We start from the raw sequence: 18,516 nt of genomic DNA on the forward strand, positions 1-18,516 counted from the left end.
TTCTTTCGGGATCGCTGGCTCTGGCACTGTGAGTGGCCGGAGCCGCAATGATGTCACTCCCACGCATGCACGCAGGAGCCCCCGGTTCCGGCAAGATGCGCCGCGCATGCGCCACTGACGTCAGTGGCTGCATGCAGGGTACACATGTTTAGGGGATATTAATTTTACCTACAGGTAAACCTTATTATAGACCTTATTATAGGCTCATCTGTAGGTAAAAATCACCAAGCTGGCTTTACTACCACTTTAAAGGGTAACTCCACTTTTGTGGGGGGGGGAGCAAATAAAAACGTATATAGCATATGCTTGCATCAGGGCTTGGGATCTTTTAAGAGGAGCAAGGTGCTGTGATATTTTCAGGAAGAAATGTACAGCCCCCTGCCAGCCCCTCCCACCAGGCATGATCTGCCTGCTTTGCATAGAGAAGCACAGAGACCCAGCGATGACATTACTGGGTCTAAAATAAGGTATGTAATGAAAATGGAATGATTTTGTTTAAAGATCTAGTTAGTCTGATAAGGTGGGGGAACCAGTGAAGGCAAAATAATAAGGCAGATTCAATTTCAGCTCTAAATTGTTCAAAACTGATAAACATTTTCTGTTTTTTCTGCAGAGTCTCCATCCCTTTGCTGAAGATGTTGGACCAAATGTTGGCCAATGGCTGCTTTGAGCTCTACACACATGAGGAAGAGTAAGTATTTGAATTGTGTGGAAGATGCCGGGTGTTTATGTGTATGGGGGGTGCGATGGAACGTCCCACACTCCGCTTGCGTTTCCGTCAGTATATCGCTTTCTAAGTCCTGGAACACGAGACCAATGGATCTGGTTATAGGAACCATCAAGAATAAATGTCACTGGTCCCAATAAAGTGTCCAATCTGTCCGCTGCAATGTCGCAGTCCCGCTAAAAATTGCCGCCATTAATAGTAAAAAACGAATTAAAAAATGCCATAAATCTATCCCCTATTTTGTAGACGCTATAACTTTTGTGCAAACCAATCAATATACACTTATTGCGATTTATTTATTTTTTTTTTTACCAAAAATATGTAGAAGAATACATATCGGCCTAAACTGAGGAAGAAATTAGGTTTTTTCTAGGTTTTTTTTTTGGATATTTATTATAGCAAAAAGTAAAAAATATATATATTTTTTCATAATTGTCGCTCTTTTTTGTTTATAGCTCAAAAAAAAAAAAAAAACGACAGAAGTGATCAAATACTACTAAAAGAAAGCTCTATTTGTGGGGAAAAAAGGACATAAATTTTGTTTGGGTGCAATGTCGCACGACCGCGCAATTGTCAGTTAAAGCGACGCAGTGCCGTATTGCAAAAAATGGCCTGGTCAGGAAGGGGGTAAATTCTTCTGGTCCCTAAGTGGTTAATAATTAAAAGAAAAAAAATTAAAGTGACCCCGCCCCCCTGTGCTCACATGCAAAGGTGAACGTGTGCACCGGTCATACACACAAACAGCGATCGTCCAACACATGTGAGGTATCACTGCGAACGTCAGATCATCGGCAGTAATTCTAGCACCAGACCAGTGGAAACCTGTAAAGGCTTTTAAAGCGTTGCCTATGGATAGTAAAATTTTGGTTGTTTGTTCCCGTTGCACGGGTGTGCACAATTTTAAAGCATGACATGTTTGGTATTTATTTACTTGGCATAACATCTTTTTATATTTCACAAAAAAATTGGGTTATGTATTGTATTTTTTTGCATTAAAATTCAAATGTGTACTTTTTCCAAAAAGATTGCAAAAAAAAAAAAAAAGCTGCACAAATACCGTGTGACATAAAAAATTGCAAAACCCGCCAATTTATTCTCTAGGGCGGGGGTCGGCAACATGTCGATCGTGGGCTACCTGTCGACCGCAGGTAGGTGACCGGTAGACCGGGAAAAGGTCTGCGCCGCTGACCCCTGCCTCCTACTGCTAGCTGCCGGTCTTCGCCCTCAGCGCCCTTTGCCTATCCCTCTCTCCCTCTCCTTCTGCCTCCTCCGCCACTGTCATCGGTGAACAGCAGAGACCAAGAGGCAGCACAGGACAGAGGGCAGACGGAGGAGCTGGCCAAGTTAACTTTTCTACTTAACCCGCAGGTGATTGGTTGCTAGGTCCTAAGCAACGCACTCCTGATCCCTGCATTCTGAGCGCAGCGCACTCCTGATCCCTGCATTCTGAGCGCAACACACTCCTGATCTCTGCATTCTGAGCGCAACGTACTCCTGATCTCTGAATTCTGAGCACAACGCACTCCTGATCTCTGCATTCTGAGCGCAGCGCACTCCTGATCCCTGCATTCTGAGCGCAGCGCACTTCTGATCCCTGCATTCTGAGCGCAGCGCACTCCTGATCCCTGCATTCTGAGCGCAACGCACTCCTGATCTCTGCATTCTGAGCGCAACACACTCCTGATCCCTGCATTCTGAGCGCAGCGCACTCCTGATCCCTGCATTCTGAGCGCAGCGCACTCCTGATCACTGCATTCTGAGCGCAACGCACTCCTGATCTCTGAATTCTGAGCGCAATGCACTCCTGATCTCTGAATTCTGAGCACAACTCCTGATCCCTGCATTCTGAGCACAACTCACTCCTGATCCCTGCATTCTAAACACAGCCACTCCTGATCTCTGCATTCTGAGCGCAACACACTTATGATCTCTGCATTCTAAGCGCATTGTACTCCTGATCCCTTCATTCTGAGTGCAGCACACTCCTCATCACTGCATTCTGAGTGCAACACACTCCTGATCTCTGCATTCTGAGCACAGCACACTCCTGATCCCTGCATTCTGAGCGCAATACAGTTCTGATCCCTGCATTCTGAGCACAGCCACGCCTGATCTCTGCATTCTGAGCGCAAAACACTTCTGATCTCTGCTTTCTGAGCACAAAGTACTCCTGATCTCTGCATTCTGAGCGCAACAAACTCCTGATCCCTGCATTCTGAGCGCAGCACACTCCTGATCCCTGCATTCTAAGCACAACACACTCCTGATCCCTGCATTCTGAGTGCAGCACACTCCTGATCCCTGCATTCTGAGTGCAGCACACTCCTGATCCCTGCATTCTGAGTGCAGCGCACTCCTGATCCCTGCATTCTGAGTGCAGCGCACTCCTGATCCCTGCATTCTGAGTGCAGCGCACTCCTGATCCCTGCATTCTGAGTGCAGCGCACTCCTGATCCCTGCATTCTGAGTGCAGCGCACTCCTGATCCCTGCATTCTGAGTGCAGCGCACTCCTGATCCCTGCATTCTGAGTGCAGCGCACTCCTGATCCCTGCATTCTGAGTGCAGCGCACTCCTGATCCCTGCATTCTGAGTGCAACGCACTCCTGAACCCTGCTTTCTGAGGGTAACGCACTCCTGAACCCTGCTTTCTGAGGGTAACGCACTCCTGAACCCTGCTTTCTGAGGGTAACGCACTCCTGAACCCTGCTTTCTGAGGGTAACGCACTCCTGAACCCTGCTTTCTGAGGGTAACGCACTCCTGAACCCTGCTTTCTGAGGGTAACGCACTCCTGAACCCTGCTTTCTGAGGGTAACGCACTCCTGAACCCTGCTTTCTGAGGGTAACGCACTCCTGAACCCTGCTTTCTGAGGGTAACGCACTCCTGAACCCTGCTTTCTGAGGGTAACGCACTCCTGAACCCTGCTTTCTGAGGGTAACGCACTCCTGAACCCTGCTTTCTGAGGGTAACGCACTCCCGAACCCTGCTTTCTGAGGGTAACGCACTCCCGAACCCTGCTTTCTGAGGTTAACGCACTCCCGAACCCTGCTTTCTGAGGGTAACGCACTCCCGAACCCTGCTTTCTGAGGGTAACGCACTCCCGAACCCTGCTTTCTGAAGTTAACGCACTCCCGAACCCTGCATTCTGAGGGTAACGCACTCCCGAACCCTGCATTCTCTTGTAATACTTTTTTTTTTTTTTTATGTCTACTGTGTTTGCAATGTACATTTGGGGTTAACAATGTATCATCACCCGCAGTAGATCACAAAGGCAGTGCGTTTTGAACACGGTACAGGAAACACACATGCCTTTCTGGCATCACACTCCTGATCACTGCATTCTGAGCGCAGCACACTCCTGATCCCTGCATTCTGAGCGCAGCACACTCCTGATCCCTGCATTCTGAGCGCAGCACACTCCTGATCCCTGCATTCTGAGCGCAGCACACTCCTGATCCCTGCATTCTGAGCGCAGCACACTCCTGATCCCTGCATTCTGAGCGCAACGTACTCCTGATCTCTGCATTCTGAGCGCAACGTACTCCTGATCTCTGCATTCTGAGCGCAACACACTCCTGATCCCTGCATTCTGAGCGCAGCACACTCCTGATCCCTGCATTCTGAGCGCAGCACACTCCTGATCCCTGCATTCTGAGCGCAGCACACTCCTGATCCCTGCATTCTGAGCGCAGCACACTCCTGATCCCTGCATTCTGAGCGCAGCACACTCCTGATCCCTGCATTCTGAGCGCAGCACACTCCTGATCCCTGCATTCTGAGCGCAGCACACTCCTGATCCCTGCATTCTGAGCGCAGCACACTCCTGATCCCTGCATTCTAAACACAGCCACTCCTGATCTCTGCATTCTGAGCGCAGCACACTTCTGATCCCTGCATTCTGAGCGCAGCACACTTCTGATCCCTGCATTTTGAGGGTAACGCACTCCTTAACCCTGCATTTTGAGGGTAACGCACTCCTGAACCCTGCTTTCTGAGGGTACAGCACTCCTGAACCCTGCTTTCTGAGGGTACAGCACTCCTGAACCCTGCTTTCTGAGGGTAACGCACTCCCGAACCCTGCTTTCTGAGGGTACAGCACTCCTGAACCCTGCTTTCTGAGGGTAACGCACTCCTGAACCCTGCATTCTGAGGGCAACGCACTCCCGAACCCTGCATTCTCTTGTAATACTTTTTTTTTTTTTTATGTCTACTGTGTTTGCAATGTACATTTGGGGTTAACAATGTATCATCACCCGCAGTAGATCACAAAGGCAGTGCGTTTTGAACACGGTACAGGAAACACACATGCCTTTCTGGCATCGCGTTCTGGTGTGAACAACAGGACACTGTGCCCAGTGATCTTTGACTTCATCAAAGTTGTTCAAGTAGATCTCCATCTCTAAGGTTGCCTACCCCTGCTCAAGGGGGCCTATATATATATATATATATATATATATATATATATATATATATATATATATATATATATATATATATACACACACACATTTTGGAGGGTCTAACACATTTTTTTTAAATACTGATTGTTATATGTTAACATAAAGTGCCAGAAGGGCCTGGTCTGGAAGTGGCTGAATAAGAACCAATCAGATTACGTCTTTTATTTTTTGGCTCTGCAGGCTTGGATCTGATTGGTGGCTGTGAGATCTCAGTGGCAGTCAGTTCTCGGAAGCTTTTCATCTTTCACCTCTGTCCCTGCAAATGTGTAAAAAGCAGCGGTAGCCGGTATTATCCCGGTGACCTGCCAGAGGTCCGGTGACAATATCGGTGCCATGTCATCACATTTTCATAGCAGGTAGATTTATGGGGGATTTCATATTGTTTGGGGGGGCTCGGGTCTCCCCAGACGGCACTTCTTAGCAGACTTTTCCTCTAATTTCCTCCCGCTGAGGGCCGGGTTCCTGTCTTCCTCCTGATGTGGAGTTGGCAGGTTGGGGGGGAGCGAGGTTGTGCCTGGCCTAATCTGCTTCTCATCTGGTTACATTTACCCAATGGCTTCCAGATGTTCCCAATCGAGTGGCCTCTTTGTCTCACTTCTCCGTGTCTGAATCCATAATGTCAGATCAGCTTAGAATCTGCGCTCTCACCCCGCCGTGACACCGCAGTCCTAGAACCTGGCGGTCCCCTCATCCAAGGTGCCGTGTTTACCCTCAAATCCTATTACTTCTTCTACATGCTCTGATAAGGAGCCGGTGCTGGGTGTTGGCGGTCTGCAGCTGCCTGTATTCCAGCACAGCATACATTTCATGGATAATATCCCCCCTCCCCCCTTTATAACAGGACAAATGGCGGATCTCTCCCCCACCGGATTTATAGAAATGCTTTACAATTGAAAAGTATAAACCCGAAACGTAATTGGAAGATGCCGCACTCCTTAGCTGCCTGCGTATTGGGTGAAGATAGAAAGCGGCTTCCTGGGCCAATACCCTCTGACACATTTATTACTAAGTCATGTGGGCATGATGAAACGCGTCAGTGATATGCCCTGGGAGGAGCCTAGGCTGAGGTCGGATCCCAACTTTATTCAGTACCCTGGCTTCTAAGGAGTTCTGCGTCCTCCAGTTATGTTTTGTGGGGGGGGGGGGGGTTGGGCTCCATAGAAGCCGGCACCCAATTGTAGTGGACAACTGGAGCGGGTCAGATTGGTGATTGGAGCAGCGCTCTAAGCAGCTAACATGGGGTCATATATATAAACCCAACACTTTATTTTTGTGTTATATTTGAATGGAGTGGTGGAAGAGTTAGAACCCCTCGATTTGCCTTTGTGACTATTGTCACTGGAACGCAATCTAGAGTAACATCCAAAATATTGAGTTGTCACTGGAACAGGACTAGAAGGGAATCTTCCAATGGGGAAGAGTGGAGAGATTTCTTCTTACTTCCTGTTGTGTCTGTGGTACAGGAAAGGAAGGAAAATGTCCCCAATTGGACATAGATGGCAAAAATAACTTGAGGGGTCTCATCCACTTGCCGACCACCAGCAGTACATTTATTGCTGACAGGTGGCTCCCCCAGGTAACACGACGTACCCGCACATGCACAATGGCATGCCCCCTGCATTGCTCAGTATTGGGCTGCTGTGAGCGGCCCAAATGCAACATGATCACACTGAAGTCAAATGACACCTAGTAAACTATAGTCATGCATGAAATCACAACACCCTGTACCATGTGATAGCTGTGGGCACATCACAGCACCCTATAACATGTGATAGCTGTGGGCACAACACAGCACCCTGTAACTTGATGGCTGTGGGCCCATTACAGCACCCTGTAGCATGTGATGGCTATGAGCCCATTACAGCACCCTGTACCATGTGATAGCCATGGGCCCATCACAGCACCCTGTACCATGTGATAGCCGTGGGCCAATCACAGCACCCTGTACCATGTGATAGCTGTGGGCCAATCACAGCACCCCATACCATGTGATGATAGCTGTGGGCCAATCACAGCACTATGTACCATGTGATAGCTGTGGGCCAATCACAGCGTCCTGTAGCATGTGATAGCTGTGGGCCAATCACAGCACCCCGTACCATGTGATAGCTGTGGGCCAATCACAGCACCATGTGATAGCTGTGGGCCAATCACAGCGCCCTGTAGCATGTGATAGCTGTGGGCACATCACAGCACCCTGTAACGTGATGGCTGTGGGCCCATCACAGCACCCTGTACCATGTGATGGCTATGAGCCCATCACAGCACCCTGTACCATGTGATGGCTATGAGCCCATCACAGCACCCTGTACCATGTGATAGCTGTGGGCCAATCACAGCATCCTAAACCATGTAATAGCTGTGGGCCAATCACAGCATCACAAAAGTAAACAAGTCATGAATGAAAGTCATTCATGACAGTTCAAATGATTGCTGTTATAGTGATCATCACTGCAACAAGCAATCATAGTGTAAAAAAAAAAAAATCCTGATAGCCCACTCGCCTGCTGGGTCCTAGAATTGTCTTCTTTTCACCCACATAGAACAACAATGCAAATAGGCTGAGATGCGCCCAACACTGTCAACCATCCTAACCAGAGGGACAAACATCTTGTTTTTGGGAATATTGATGGAAAAGAGACATTGAGGGTAATTGATCAAAACTGCAGCCGACAGAACCTGGATCAGCTGTGCATGGCAACCAATCAGCTAGCTCAGTTTGGCTTTAAAAATTAAAGCTGATTGGTTGCCATGCACAGCTGCTCCAGGCTTCGTCTGCTGAAGTTTTGATTAATTCCCCCCATTCTGTTTTAATAGACTTCATTGTGCTTTGCCCAGGTTCAGTCTTCCACCTCCTGGTAACCTTTCCGGCTATATTTTCTTGTAATTTGACACTGAAATTTTGCAGCATGCTGGAAAATGTCAGCTGCAGGAGCCGCTGATTGGTCCTCACCCTTCTGGTTCAGGTTGATTATCGGTGGGCATCAGGTCGTAGTATTGGGGGAGGGGGGGGGAGCAGACTGGTCTCCGGTTTAGAAAGTCACAGCTGCCTCAACATATATGAGATTGTCGTCACCTTATACCGTGGCAGAGGGCAGACACGGGAGATTCGTAAAAATGTGATCATTAGTGGATATCAGAGGAGACCCCTCCCACCATCACTAAAAGGCACTTCCACACCACCACTACCTAAAGAGCAGGAAAGCCCCCCACCCCACCCCGATTTAATCTGGTATTACCTAATGAGGCCCACCTGGAAATTATTACCCCGAGTTCAAATTCAATAATGAGAAAAACAAGAGCAGAAACTATTTCCTGGCAGCTAATGGGCAGCTGCAGCTGAGTAAGGAAGAAAAACAACCGCCAGGACAGAACGCTTTTTATTCAGGTTGTTGTGGTTGAGGGTGGAGCCCTGCCAAGCGACTCGGCAACCTGCAGCTGCATAAACACACGTGGCTGCCATCCCGTGCGAGCTCCAAGGCTGCCCTCCCGTGCGAGCTCCAAGGCTGCCCTCCCGTGCGAGCTCCAAGGCTGCCCTCCCGTGCGAGCTCCAAGGCTGCCCTCCCGTGCGAGCTCCAAGGCTGCCCTCCCGTGCGAGCTCCAAGGCTGCCCTCCCGTGCGAGCTCCAAGGCTGCCCTCCCGTGCGAGCTCCAAGGCTGCCCTCCCGTGCGAGCTCCAAGGCTGCCCTCCCGTGCGAGCTCCAAGGCTGCCCTCCCGTGCGAGCTCCAAGGTTGCCATTTCATACCGCTCACTTTATGCTTGTTGGTTCGAGATGTGTAGGGAGCAGTGGCACAGTGGTGGGGGTCCAGCAAGACCGACCCAGACCTGGCCTTGACAGAACATACTGAGACTTGTACTACACCTGGTGGGATCAGATGGCTGGGATCAGGGATGCTGGGACTTGTAGTACAGCTGGTGGGATCATATGGCTGGGATCAGGGATGCTGGGACTTGTAGTACAGCTGGTGAGATCCCATGGTTGGGATCGGGGTTGCTGGGACTTGTAGTACAGCTGGTGGGATCCTGTCAGGGATAACGTCTTTCCTGTGATGATTTTTCCTCTGCTGACCTGATCATTCTCTTCCTACAGTCACCCGTTTGCCCGAGAGTTGCTGTCATTGTGTAAAATGGAGATTAGAAAATCGAAGAACATCCAGAAGCTGCGCTCCAGCATCGCTGTGTGAGTTACCGGATCCGATAATATATTCTCCTTCATCTCTTCTATTGGGGGCTCCTCCGATCATTTCTCTGCTGCTGTTCACCATAAACCAGGAAAATCTGTTCTGTTACCTGAATGCTGTAATCAGCAGAACCAGTCACAGTGCACAGGTGGGCGGGGTCACAGTGCACAGGTGGGCGGGGTCACAGTGCACAGGTGGGCGGGGTCACAGTGCACAGGTGGGCGGGGTCACAGTGCACAGGTGGGCGGGGTCACATTTACTGCAAAGCAAATGAGAATCTGGCCTGAAAGATCTTTTCCCAGCTGACAATCCTGGTTATGGGTGTGGGCATCCTAAGTGGTGTCAGGCCATACATTATACATTGTGTTGATCCCACCAGCCACACATTCGATGTGGATGGGGGGGCGGATCTCTCCTGCAGCACTATTGTGTTCTGCCGGCGAGGAGAAATCCAAAGCAGGCCATACATGGAGCAAATTTCTTTCCTGCAACCACAGGGGAATCCTTCCCGCAGAGCCATGGTATTCTCTTGGTGGGGGAGGACAGTGATTATTGCTGGGGGGGGGGGGGGGCTATACCAATCACTAGCGATAATATGTGAAATCCGGCCGGCTGGTTGTACCCAAGTTGATGGATCGATGGAGCAACTTTGGTACATTCAGCCTGCCTGTACAGGGGGTCCCCTACTTACAAACATCCGACTTACAAACGACTCCTACTTACAAACGGAGGGAGACAACAGGAAGTGAGAGGAAATCTACCCCTAGGAAGGGAAATTCACTCCTGTAAGAGTTAATATGGGAAAAAGGTGTCTCCACTGATGTTTTATCACCTATCCTTATTTCCCTAATAACCCCAAATTTTCAAAATCCAATTGTCATTGGGACAGAAAGTGAGGTGAAATCTTCTGAACGGGGGCACAGACAGCAAAACAAATGTTACAGGGGTGATAACCCTTCCCTATGCTATCTACAAAACTTAAAAATAGATTTTTTGGCTGGAGCTACACTTAAAAAATGTACCTGTTCCGACTTACAAACAGATTCAACTTAAGAACAAACCTAAAGTCCCTATCTTGTTTGTAACCCGGGGACCCCCTGTACATGGTTTGGATCTCAGCCGTTTCCTGCTGAACTGACCGAGATTCAAACCATCTACAACCGGCCTAATGGATTCCTTCACCCTACACAGCGTGGATGGAGGAATCTCCTCTGACAGCCGGCTTCTGCCTTTATCGATCCCTCAGAGCATGGTTGTTATTGTAGGTGGAGCTGCGTGGGCCAATACTTCAGCCAGTTTTTGTGCTTGGAGGGTCTAAATTTCCTGTGTAATGCAATAGCAATGTTGTGTGGCTGATGCACAAATTTCAGCAGGTCTCTCACACTGCCTCTACTGTTTTCACCTGTACTATGCTCTTTATGTTGTAGGTTCTGCGGTATGATCCAGTTTCCCGGGGAGATCAGGAAAGAGGTGATGATGCAGCTGCTGCTCCTGCTGTGTCATGCGTTTCCTGTGGTAGGTGTGACAGTGTTGGGTGCATCTCAGGCTATTTGCATTGTTCTATGTGGGTGAAAGGAAGACGGTTCTAGGACCCAGCAGGCGAGTCGGCTGACTATCTTCCCCGCTTACTTGCCTGTTGGGAGCCGGTATAGCCATGTTTTGTTTCATAAATTGATTTATGCAAAAGAGATTGTAAAATGGATCTCAGTTTATTGGGACATTAAAGTGTTACTAAACCCACAACAGTACAATCAGTCTGTATAGCATGGTTGTTATACTCACTGTGGAACCTAAGGGGTTAATCCTCCACATTGTGTAAAAAGGCTGGTTGATCCTGTCTTCTCTGATCCTCCCCTTCTTCCACTGTCCCCAATCCATCTCCTGATAGAACAGAACCTTGGGGGGCACAGTGCTCAGTTTGGTATGTATTGCTAGAGAGCTTCTTTTTTTTTTTTCTTGGGAGGGTGTATGTGATCAGCACAGGGCCAATCAGCATTGTCCAGACAGAGGGTCAGGGGTCCTGTAGCCTCATAGGGCAGAGTAGAATAAAAAAATCCTCCTACAAGCTTTAACCAGACACTGATAGCAGTCATCAGACTGCTATATATTGCTGATGAGAAAAGGTATTTAGCAGTATATATTTACTAAAACTATTGCATTTCCATGTTCTGTGTACTTTGCGAGAGCAGATATAGTGAATGAAGGCTCCTGGGGAGATCAGATATAGTGAATGCAGGCTCCTGGGGAGATCAGATATAGGGAATGCAGGCTCCTGGGGAGATCAGATATAGTGACTGCAGGCTCCTGGGGAGATCAGATATAGGGAATGCAGGCTCCTGAGGAGACCAGATATAGTGAATGCAGGCTCATGGGGAGATCAGATATAGTGAATGCAGGCTCCTGGGGAGATCAGGTATAGTGAATGCAGGCTCATGGGGAGATCAGATATAGTGAATGCAGGCTCCTGGGGAGATCAGGTATAGTGAATGCAGGCTCCTGGGGAGACAAGATATAGTGAATGCAGGCTCCTGGGGAGATCAGATATAGTGAATGCAGGCTCCTGGGGAGATCAGATATAGTGAATGCAGGCTCCTGGGGAGATCAGATACAGTGAATGCAGGCTCCTCGGGAGACAAGATATAGTGAATGCAGGCTCCTCGGGAGACAAGATATAGTGAATGCAGGCTCCTGGGGAGGGCAGATATAGTGAATGCAGGCTCCTGGGGAGATCAGACATAGGAAATGCAAGCTCCTGGGGAGACCAGATATAGTGAATGCAGGCTCCTGGGGAGACAAGATATAGTGAATGCAGGCTCCTGGGGAGACCAGATATAGTGAATGCAGGCTCCTGGGGAGACAAGATATAGTGAATGCAGGCTCCTGGGGAGACAAGATATAGTGAATGCAGGCTCCTGGGGAGGGCAGATATAGTGAATGCAGGCTCCTGGGGAGATCAGATATAGTGAATGCAGGCTCCTGGGAGATCAGATATAGTGAATGCAGGCTCCTGGGGAGATCAGATATAGTGAATGCAGGCTCCTGGGGAGATCAGATATAGTGAATGCAGGCTCCTGGGAGATCAGATATAGTGAATGCAGGCTCCTGGGAGATCAGATATAGTGAATGCAGGCTCCTGGGGAGATCAGGTATAGTGAATGCAGGCTCCTGGGGAGATCAGATATAGTGAATGCAGGCTCCTGGGGAGACCAGATATAGTGAATGCAGGCTCCTGGGGAGATCAGATATAGTGAATGCAGGCTCCTGGGGAGATCAGATATAGTGAATGCAGGCTCCTGGGAGATCAGATATAGTGAATGCAGGCTCCTGGGAGATCAGATATAGTGAATGCAGGCTCCTGGGAGATCAGATATAGTGAATGCAGGCTCCTGGGGAGATCAGGTATAGTGAATGCAGGCTCCTGGGGAGATCAGATATAGTGAATGCAGGCTCCTGGGGAGACCAGATATAGTGAATGCAGGCTCCTGGGGAGATCAGATATAGTGAATGCAGGCTCCTGGGGAGATCAGATATAGTGAATGCAGGCTCCTGGGAGATCAGATATAGTGAATGCAGGCTCCTGGGAGACCAGATATAGTGAATGCAGGCTCCTGGGGAGACAAGATATAGTGAATGCAGGCTCCTGGGGAGACAAGATATAGTGAATGCAGGCTCCTGGGGAGGGCAGATATAGTGAATGCAGGCTCCTGGGGAGATCAGATATAGTGAATGCAGGCTCCTGGGAGATCAGATATAGTGAATGCAGGCTCCTGGGGAGATCAGATATAGTGAATGCAGGCTCCTGGGGAGACCAGATATAGTGAATGCAGGCTCCTGGGGAGACCAGATATAGTGAATGCAGGCTCCTGGGGAGATCAGATATAGTGAATGCAGGCTCCTGGGGAGGGCAGATATAGTGAATGCAGGCTCCTGGGGAGATCAGGTATAGTGAATGCAGGCTCCTGGGGAGATCAGATATAGTGAATGCAGGCTCCTGGGGAGACCAGATATAGTGAATGCAGGCTCCTGGGGAGATCAGATATAGTGAATGCAGGCTCCTGGGGAGGGCAGATATAGTGAATGCAGGCTCCTGGGGAGATCAGATATAGTGAATGCAGGCTCCTGGGGAGACCAGATATAGTGAATGCAGGCTCCTGGGGAGATCAGATATAGTGAATGCAGGCTCCTGGGGAGATCAGATATAGTGAATGCAGGCTCCTGGGAGATCAGATATAGTGAATGCAGGCTCCTGGGGAGACAAGATATAGTGAATGCAGGCTCCTGGGGAGACAAGATATAGTGAATGCAGGCTCCTGGGGAGGGCAGATATAGTGAATGCAGGCTCCTGGGGAGATCAGATATAGTGAATGCAGGCTCCTGGGAGATCAGATATAGTGAATGCAGGCTCCTGGGAGATCAGATATAGTGAATGCAGGCTCCTGGGGAGACCAGATATAGTGAATGCAGGCTCCTGGGGAGACCAGATATAGTGAATGCAGGCTCCTGGGGAGATCAGATATAGTGAATGCAGGCTCCTGGGGAGGGCAGATATAGTGAATGCAGGCTCCTGGGGAGATCAGGTATAGTGAATGCAGGCTCCTGGGGAGATCAGATATAGTGAATGCAGGCTCCTGGGGAGACCAGATATAGTGAATGCAGGCTCCTGGGGAGATCAGATATAGTGAATGCAGGCTCCTGGGGAGGGCAGATATAGTGAATGCAGGCTCCTGGGGAGATCACTATATCTGCCCTCCCCAGGAGCCTGCATTCACTATATCTGAATGCAGGCTCCTGGGTTTAGTAACGTAACTCCACTTTTGTTGAGAAAGCCCCTCCCCTCTGGGTGATCTATAGCTTCTAAATTTCTAAATTTAGCTTGACAAAAAAAAAATCTGGAATCTGATTGGCTACCATGCATAGTTGCCCGAGATTTTGCATTCTCAACTTTTAGTAAATCAACCCCAATATGTATGTATAGCGATGTTCTATGAGCGCTGCTACCCTTTTATGACAGACGCAGTCACCTCCTATAAGTCTGATTGGCTCGTTCTCCCTATTACACACGTTAGATCCATACTTTCCTGACACACATCCAACGGCTGTGTGTCAGTCCTATGTACCGGCAGGTCGGGTCCGGTGCTGACAGCTGTGTGTCAGTCCCATGTACCGGCAGGTCGGGTCCGGTGCTGACAGCTGTTGTCTTACCATTTAATAAGCCGTCTTTTCCCCTCTGCAGGTGAGAAAATCCACAGCCAGCGAGCTGTACGAAATGTTCATCACATACGACGACATTGTGGATCCTGAAATCCTGGAGGAAGTTATGGAAGTTCTGAGTGAGACCACCTGGTGAGTACCGGAACTTCCTGATACCCAACCGGGCTATCTGATATTCACTCTGTACTTCCCATCGGTGTGAAGGCATTTTATATTATCTGGAAGCACTGCCAAAATGTTCTATTTTCCTTCAGATAAAAGAAGGAAAGGAGCTTCTGTCAGGTCTTCATGGCTACCCGTGTCCCCATTGTGATAGCCCCTCCCACTTCCTGTAAGGACAGGAAGAGGTGGTAAATCACCATTTATTTAATGGTATTCGTGCCTTCCTGTCCTGGTGACAACCCCCTCCACCCCCCTTTTTTTTATTTATTTATTTTTTCGTATAGGTGTCATAGGGACAGGAAGGGAGGGAGAGCTCTTCAAGGAGCTCAACAAACCTGACGGAGAAATGCATTTTTTTGCTAGAAAATTACTTAGAATCCCCCAAACATTATACATGTTTTTAAGTAGAGATCCTGGAGAATAAAATGTAGGGTGTTGCAATTTTTTATTTTTTTTTTGTCACACAACAGCAGCTTTTTGAAAAAAAAAACACTTTAATTCATTTTAGTGAACAAAACATGGTATAATACCCAATTTTTTGGTAAGATATAAAAGACGATGTTACGTTAAGTAAATAGATACCAAACATGTCACGCTTTACAACTGTCTGCGGAACAGCAACAAACTACGATACATAAAAATCTCCATAGGCAACGCTTTAAAAACCTTTTAAAGTTACCCGTTTAGAGTTACACAGGATGTCTAGCACCGGAATTATTGCCTGCGCTCTGATGTTCATGGCGATATCTCACATGTGTATTGCCATCACCGTTTACATGTGTGCGCAGGACCTATTTGTGCATTCATCTTTCTGTGTGAGCATGGGGGGACAGGGGTGCTTTCATTTTCTTTTTCTTTTTTTTTTTATTCTGTAAATATTTCTTTTTTTTTTTTTTTTTTTTAACACTGTCGCTTTATTTTTTTGCAACTTTATTGCTATCACAAAGGTTGAACAGCATCTCTTGTGATAGCAGGGGCCATGACAGGTCCTATTTATGGAGAGATCCGAGGTCCAGATCTCTCCTCTGGCCTCCAAAGTATCTGATTAATCCGAGATCAGTTTGAACAGATACATTTTAAGAGCTGGTAACTGCTTGTAAACGTCAAACTGATGTTTTCCAATCTCTTTCCGCCTTCTGGTGCCACACAGTGGGAAGCATAATGTCAGTCCTTCTTACTGAGTCCAGGGGAGCCGATGCTGCTAGTCGCATTCTTATTGGGTTCCCTGGTGGGGTCGTGAGACGCCGGTGTCAAGGTGGGGGATGGTGTTGCTGCCTGTAAAAGTGATCCAGCTGCTCTATAGCCGCTCCAATCACTTTTACTTAAAAGAGAATTGCTCACATGAAAAAAAATGATACCAGGATCACGGTTGTAGGTTCCTGGTATAACCGCCTCAATACGTACGGCGTTATTGAGGTGTTTAAACTGTCATTTTTGCTGTAGCCATATCGGGTTTTTTTGTATTTATTTAATACAATGGGTAAGAGTTAGGCCCCATACACACTATTAGATTTTCTGCAGATTTTTGTCTTCAGATTTACCAAAACCATGTAGTGCAAGGGGCCTGCCTGATTGCATACAAGTTGAAACTCTTAAGGTTTGACCTGATATTATCTGGTTTTGGTAAATCTGAAGACAAAAATCTGCAGAAAATCTAATAGTGTGTATGGGGGGGTCTTACAATCAGTATCAAGGTGCTGTTTGCAAGGCTACCCTTTATTTTTTTCATTTCATGTCTTCGTGACTACACATGAAGTGAGGAGAAATCTCCCCAGTGGGGACACAGAGCAGTAAAGACCTGACAGAGGTTCTAATTTATTTCAGGTACTTATATAGCGCTGTCAATTTCCGCAGCGCTTTACATATATATTGTACATTCACATCAGTCCCTACCCTCAAGGAGCTTACACTCTAAGGTCCCTAACTCACATTCATATACTAGGGGCCAATTTAGACAAGATCTGATTAACCTACCAGCATGTCTTTGGAGTGTGGGAGGAAACCGGAGTACCCGGAGGAAACCCACACAGGGAGAACATGCAAACTCCAAGCAGATGGTGTCATGGTCGGGATTCGAACTAGCGACCCTTATGCCTTATTCACCCCCAAGTGACGGAAAGCTCTGGATCTCTACTTGTAATCAGGAGCTTTGCGATCATGTGACAGCCAATGACGGCGCTCACATCATCGAACGCCACCTCCCGGCATCTGAAACCTCCTAAAGGGCCAGGGAGGTGCCGGTGCCAAGGGGCGCTAATAAAGGGACGTATGGGAACAGATCTCGAATAGCTGCCCCCTGATGTCAGCCAATACTTAGAATGAGTTGTCCAGTAATTATAGAGAGAATATCGCGGGGGTCGTAGGCGAGCTGTTTTGGAACTACAAGTCACATATACAATTGCAAGAGTCTAATACCCTGTTTCCCCAAAAATAAGACCTAGCGTGATTGTCGTGATGGCTGCAATATAAGCCCTACCCCCCCCCCCCCCCCCCCCCAAATAAGCCCTAGTTAAAGTAGTAGGTTTTATTTTCAGGGTAGGGCTTATTTTTGGGGAAACAGGGTAGCAGGAATACACGATAATATCGGCCGAAAATTTCCGTTGTGCGAACGATCGGCCGATTTTCTACTCGTTGATGCCGTATCGTTTGACAAGGAACGATATTCTATTCGTTGGTGTAACGCTCGTCGGTAAAAAAAAATCTCTCGCACGTTAGCACGCATGAGCAGAAATAGTCGGCGACCCGGAAGCCGTGTTTAAGAATGATGTTTCATAAACACGAACGAACTATTTGGTCCACATTCTTCGTTTCTAGTTGTCTTTTGGCGATATTTATGGATGGCCAAAACACCAAGTCCAATAATGCTAATTTTTTGACCTCTGGGCCTCATCCATATTGAATGTAAACCGCACGTTCGTGAACACACACACACCGAACATACACTATGAACACACGTAGATGCTTCCACTACGAAATCCGCAGATATTCCGGTTCCGACGCCGGTCACTTCAACGGATTGTGTAGGAACGTTCACGCTGGGTGGAAAGGTGTGGCTAGAAGGTCACACGCACACTACATCACTTCCACTTGTGCGTGACACTACTCAACACTATGTATTAAATCGATTGCTCTTTTAACAAATTTTTTTTTTTCGATGGGTTAATGTTGGCAACGATTTCGACCAACGAACGCTGTTTCGTTGGTCGGCTGTCGAGCGATCGGCCGATTTTCTAACCGTGTATTTCAGGCGATTAGACTCGGACAGCCCCAGGCACGACGACCCAGAGGTTGGATTGGATTTGTAGTTTCACCGCAGATGAGGATTGCCTTCCTCTGGAATATCGTATTCCAGAAGCCTCGAGTCCGTCCCATTACAATGTTCATTATGGTTCCAGCAGACGGACTGGGACAGAACAGATGGAGGGGAAGGATGTACAGCCTGCGGTGACCTGGTCAGATTTCGGATCTCTCCTCTCTGATTGGTCTGATCCTCTTCATATAATAAGCCCCCTTCATGGTGAAGTTGGGATCTCTCAGCCGTGAAGTGTTTGCGTTGATCCGGAGTCGGGGGTGGGGTGCAGACGCTGGACGGGTTTTCGGTAGTTTCAGGTTCGTCTGGCGTGATACTTACACCGTTAGTATAAACACGATGCGGTCTGGTGTAATCCCCGAGATTTTCCTTGGATAAGAGCATCACCCCGGAGGAATTTGGCGCTTCTGGAAAGTGCGATTGAAGGATTTCGGGGGGAGGTTATTAAAAAACGTGTTGGAATTC

The 18,516-nt window shown here is 48.1% G+C and overlaps 1 protein-coding gene across 3 annotated transcripts in view; it reads left to right on the top strand.

Annotated features, from left to right (window-relative positions):
• Positions 1–18,516, top strand: part of TBCD (tubulin folding cofactor D) — a 353,196-nt gene that overhangs the window by 329,645 nt on the left and 5,035 nt on the right. For all 3 annotated transcript variants that reach the window (XM_073606952.1, XM_073606954.1, XM_073606953.1), the window contains exons 35-38: positions 614–691; positions 9,278–9,367; positions 10,796–10,883; positions 14,602–14,711. In XM_073606952.1, the coding sequence (XP_073463053.1) occupies positions 614–691; positions 9,278–9,367; positions 10,796–10,883; positions 14,602–14,711 (366 nt within the window). The remainder of the gene's footprint in view (positions 1–613; positions 692–9,277; positions 9,368–10,795; positions 10,884–14,601; positions 14,712–18,516) is intronic.

The sequence above is a fragment of the Aquarana catesbeiana genome, linkage group LG12 (genome assembly GCF_042186555.1).
Source record: "Aquarana catesbeiana isolate 2022-GZ linkage group LG12, ASM4218655v1, whole genome shotgun sequence".
Taxonomy (NCBI): Eukaryota; Metazoa; Chordata; class Amphibia; order Anura; family Ranidae; genus Aquarana; species Aquarana catesbeiana.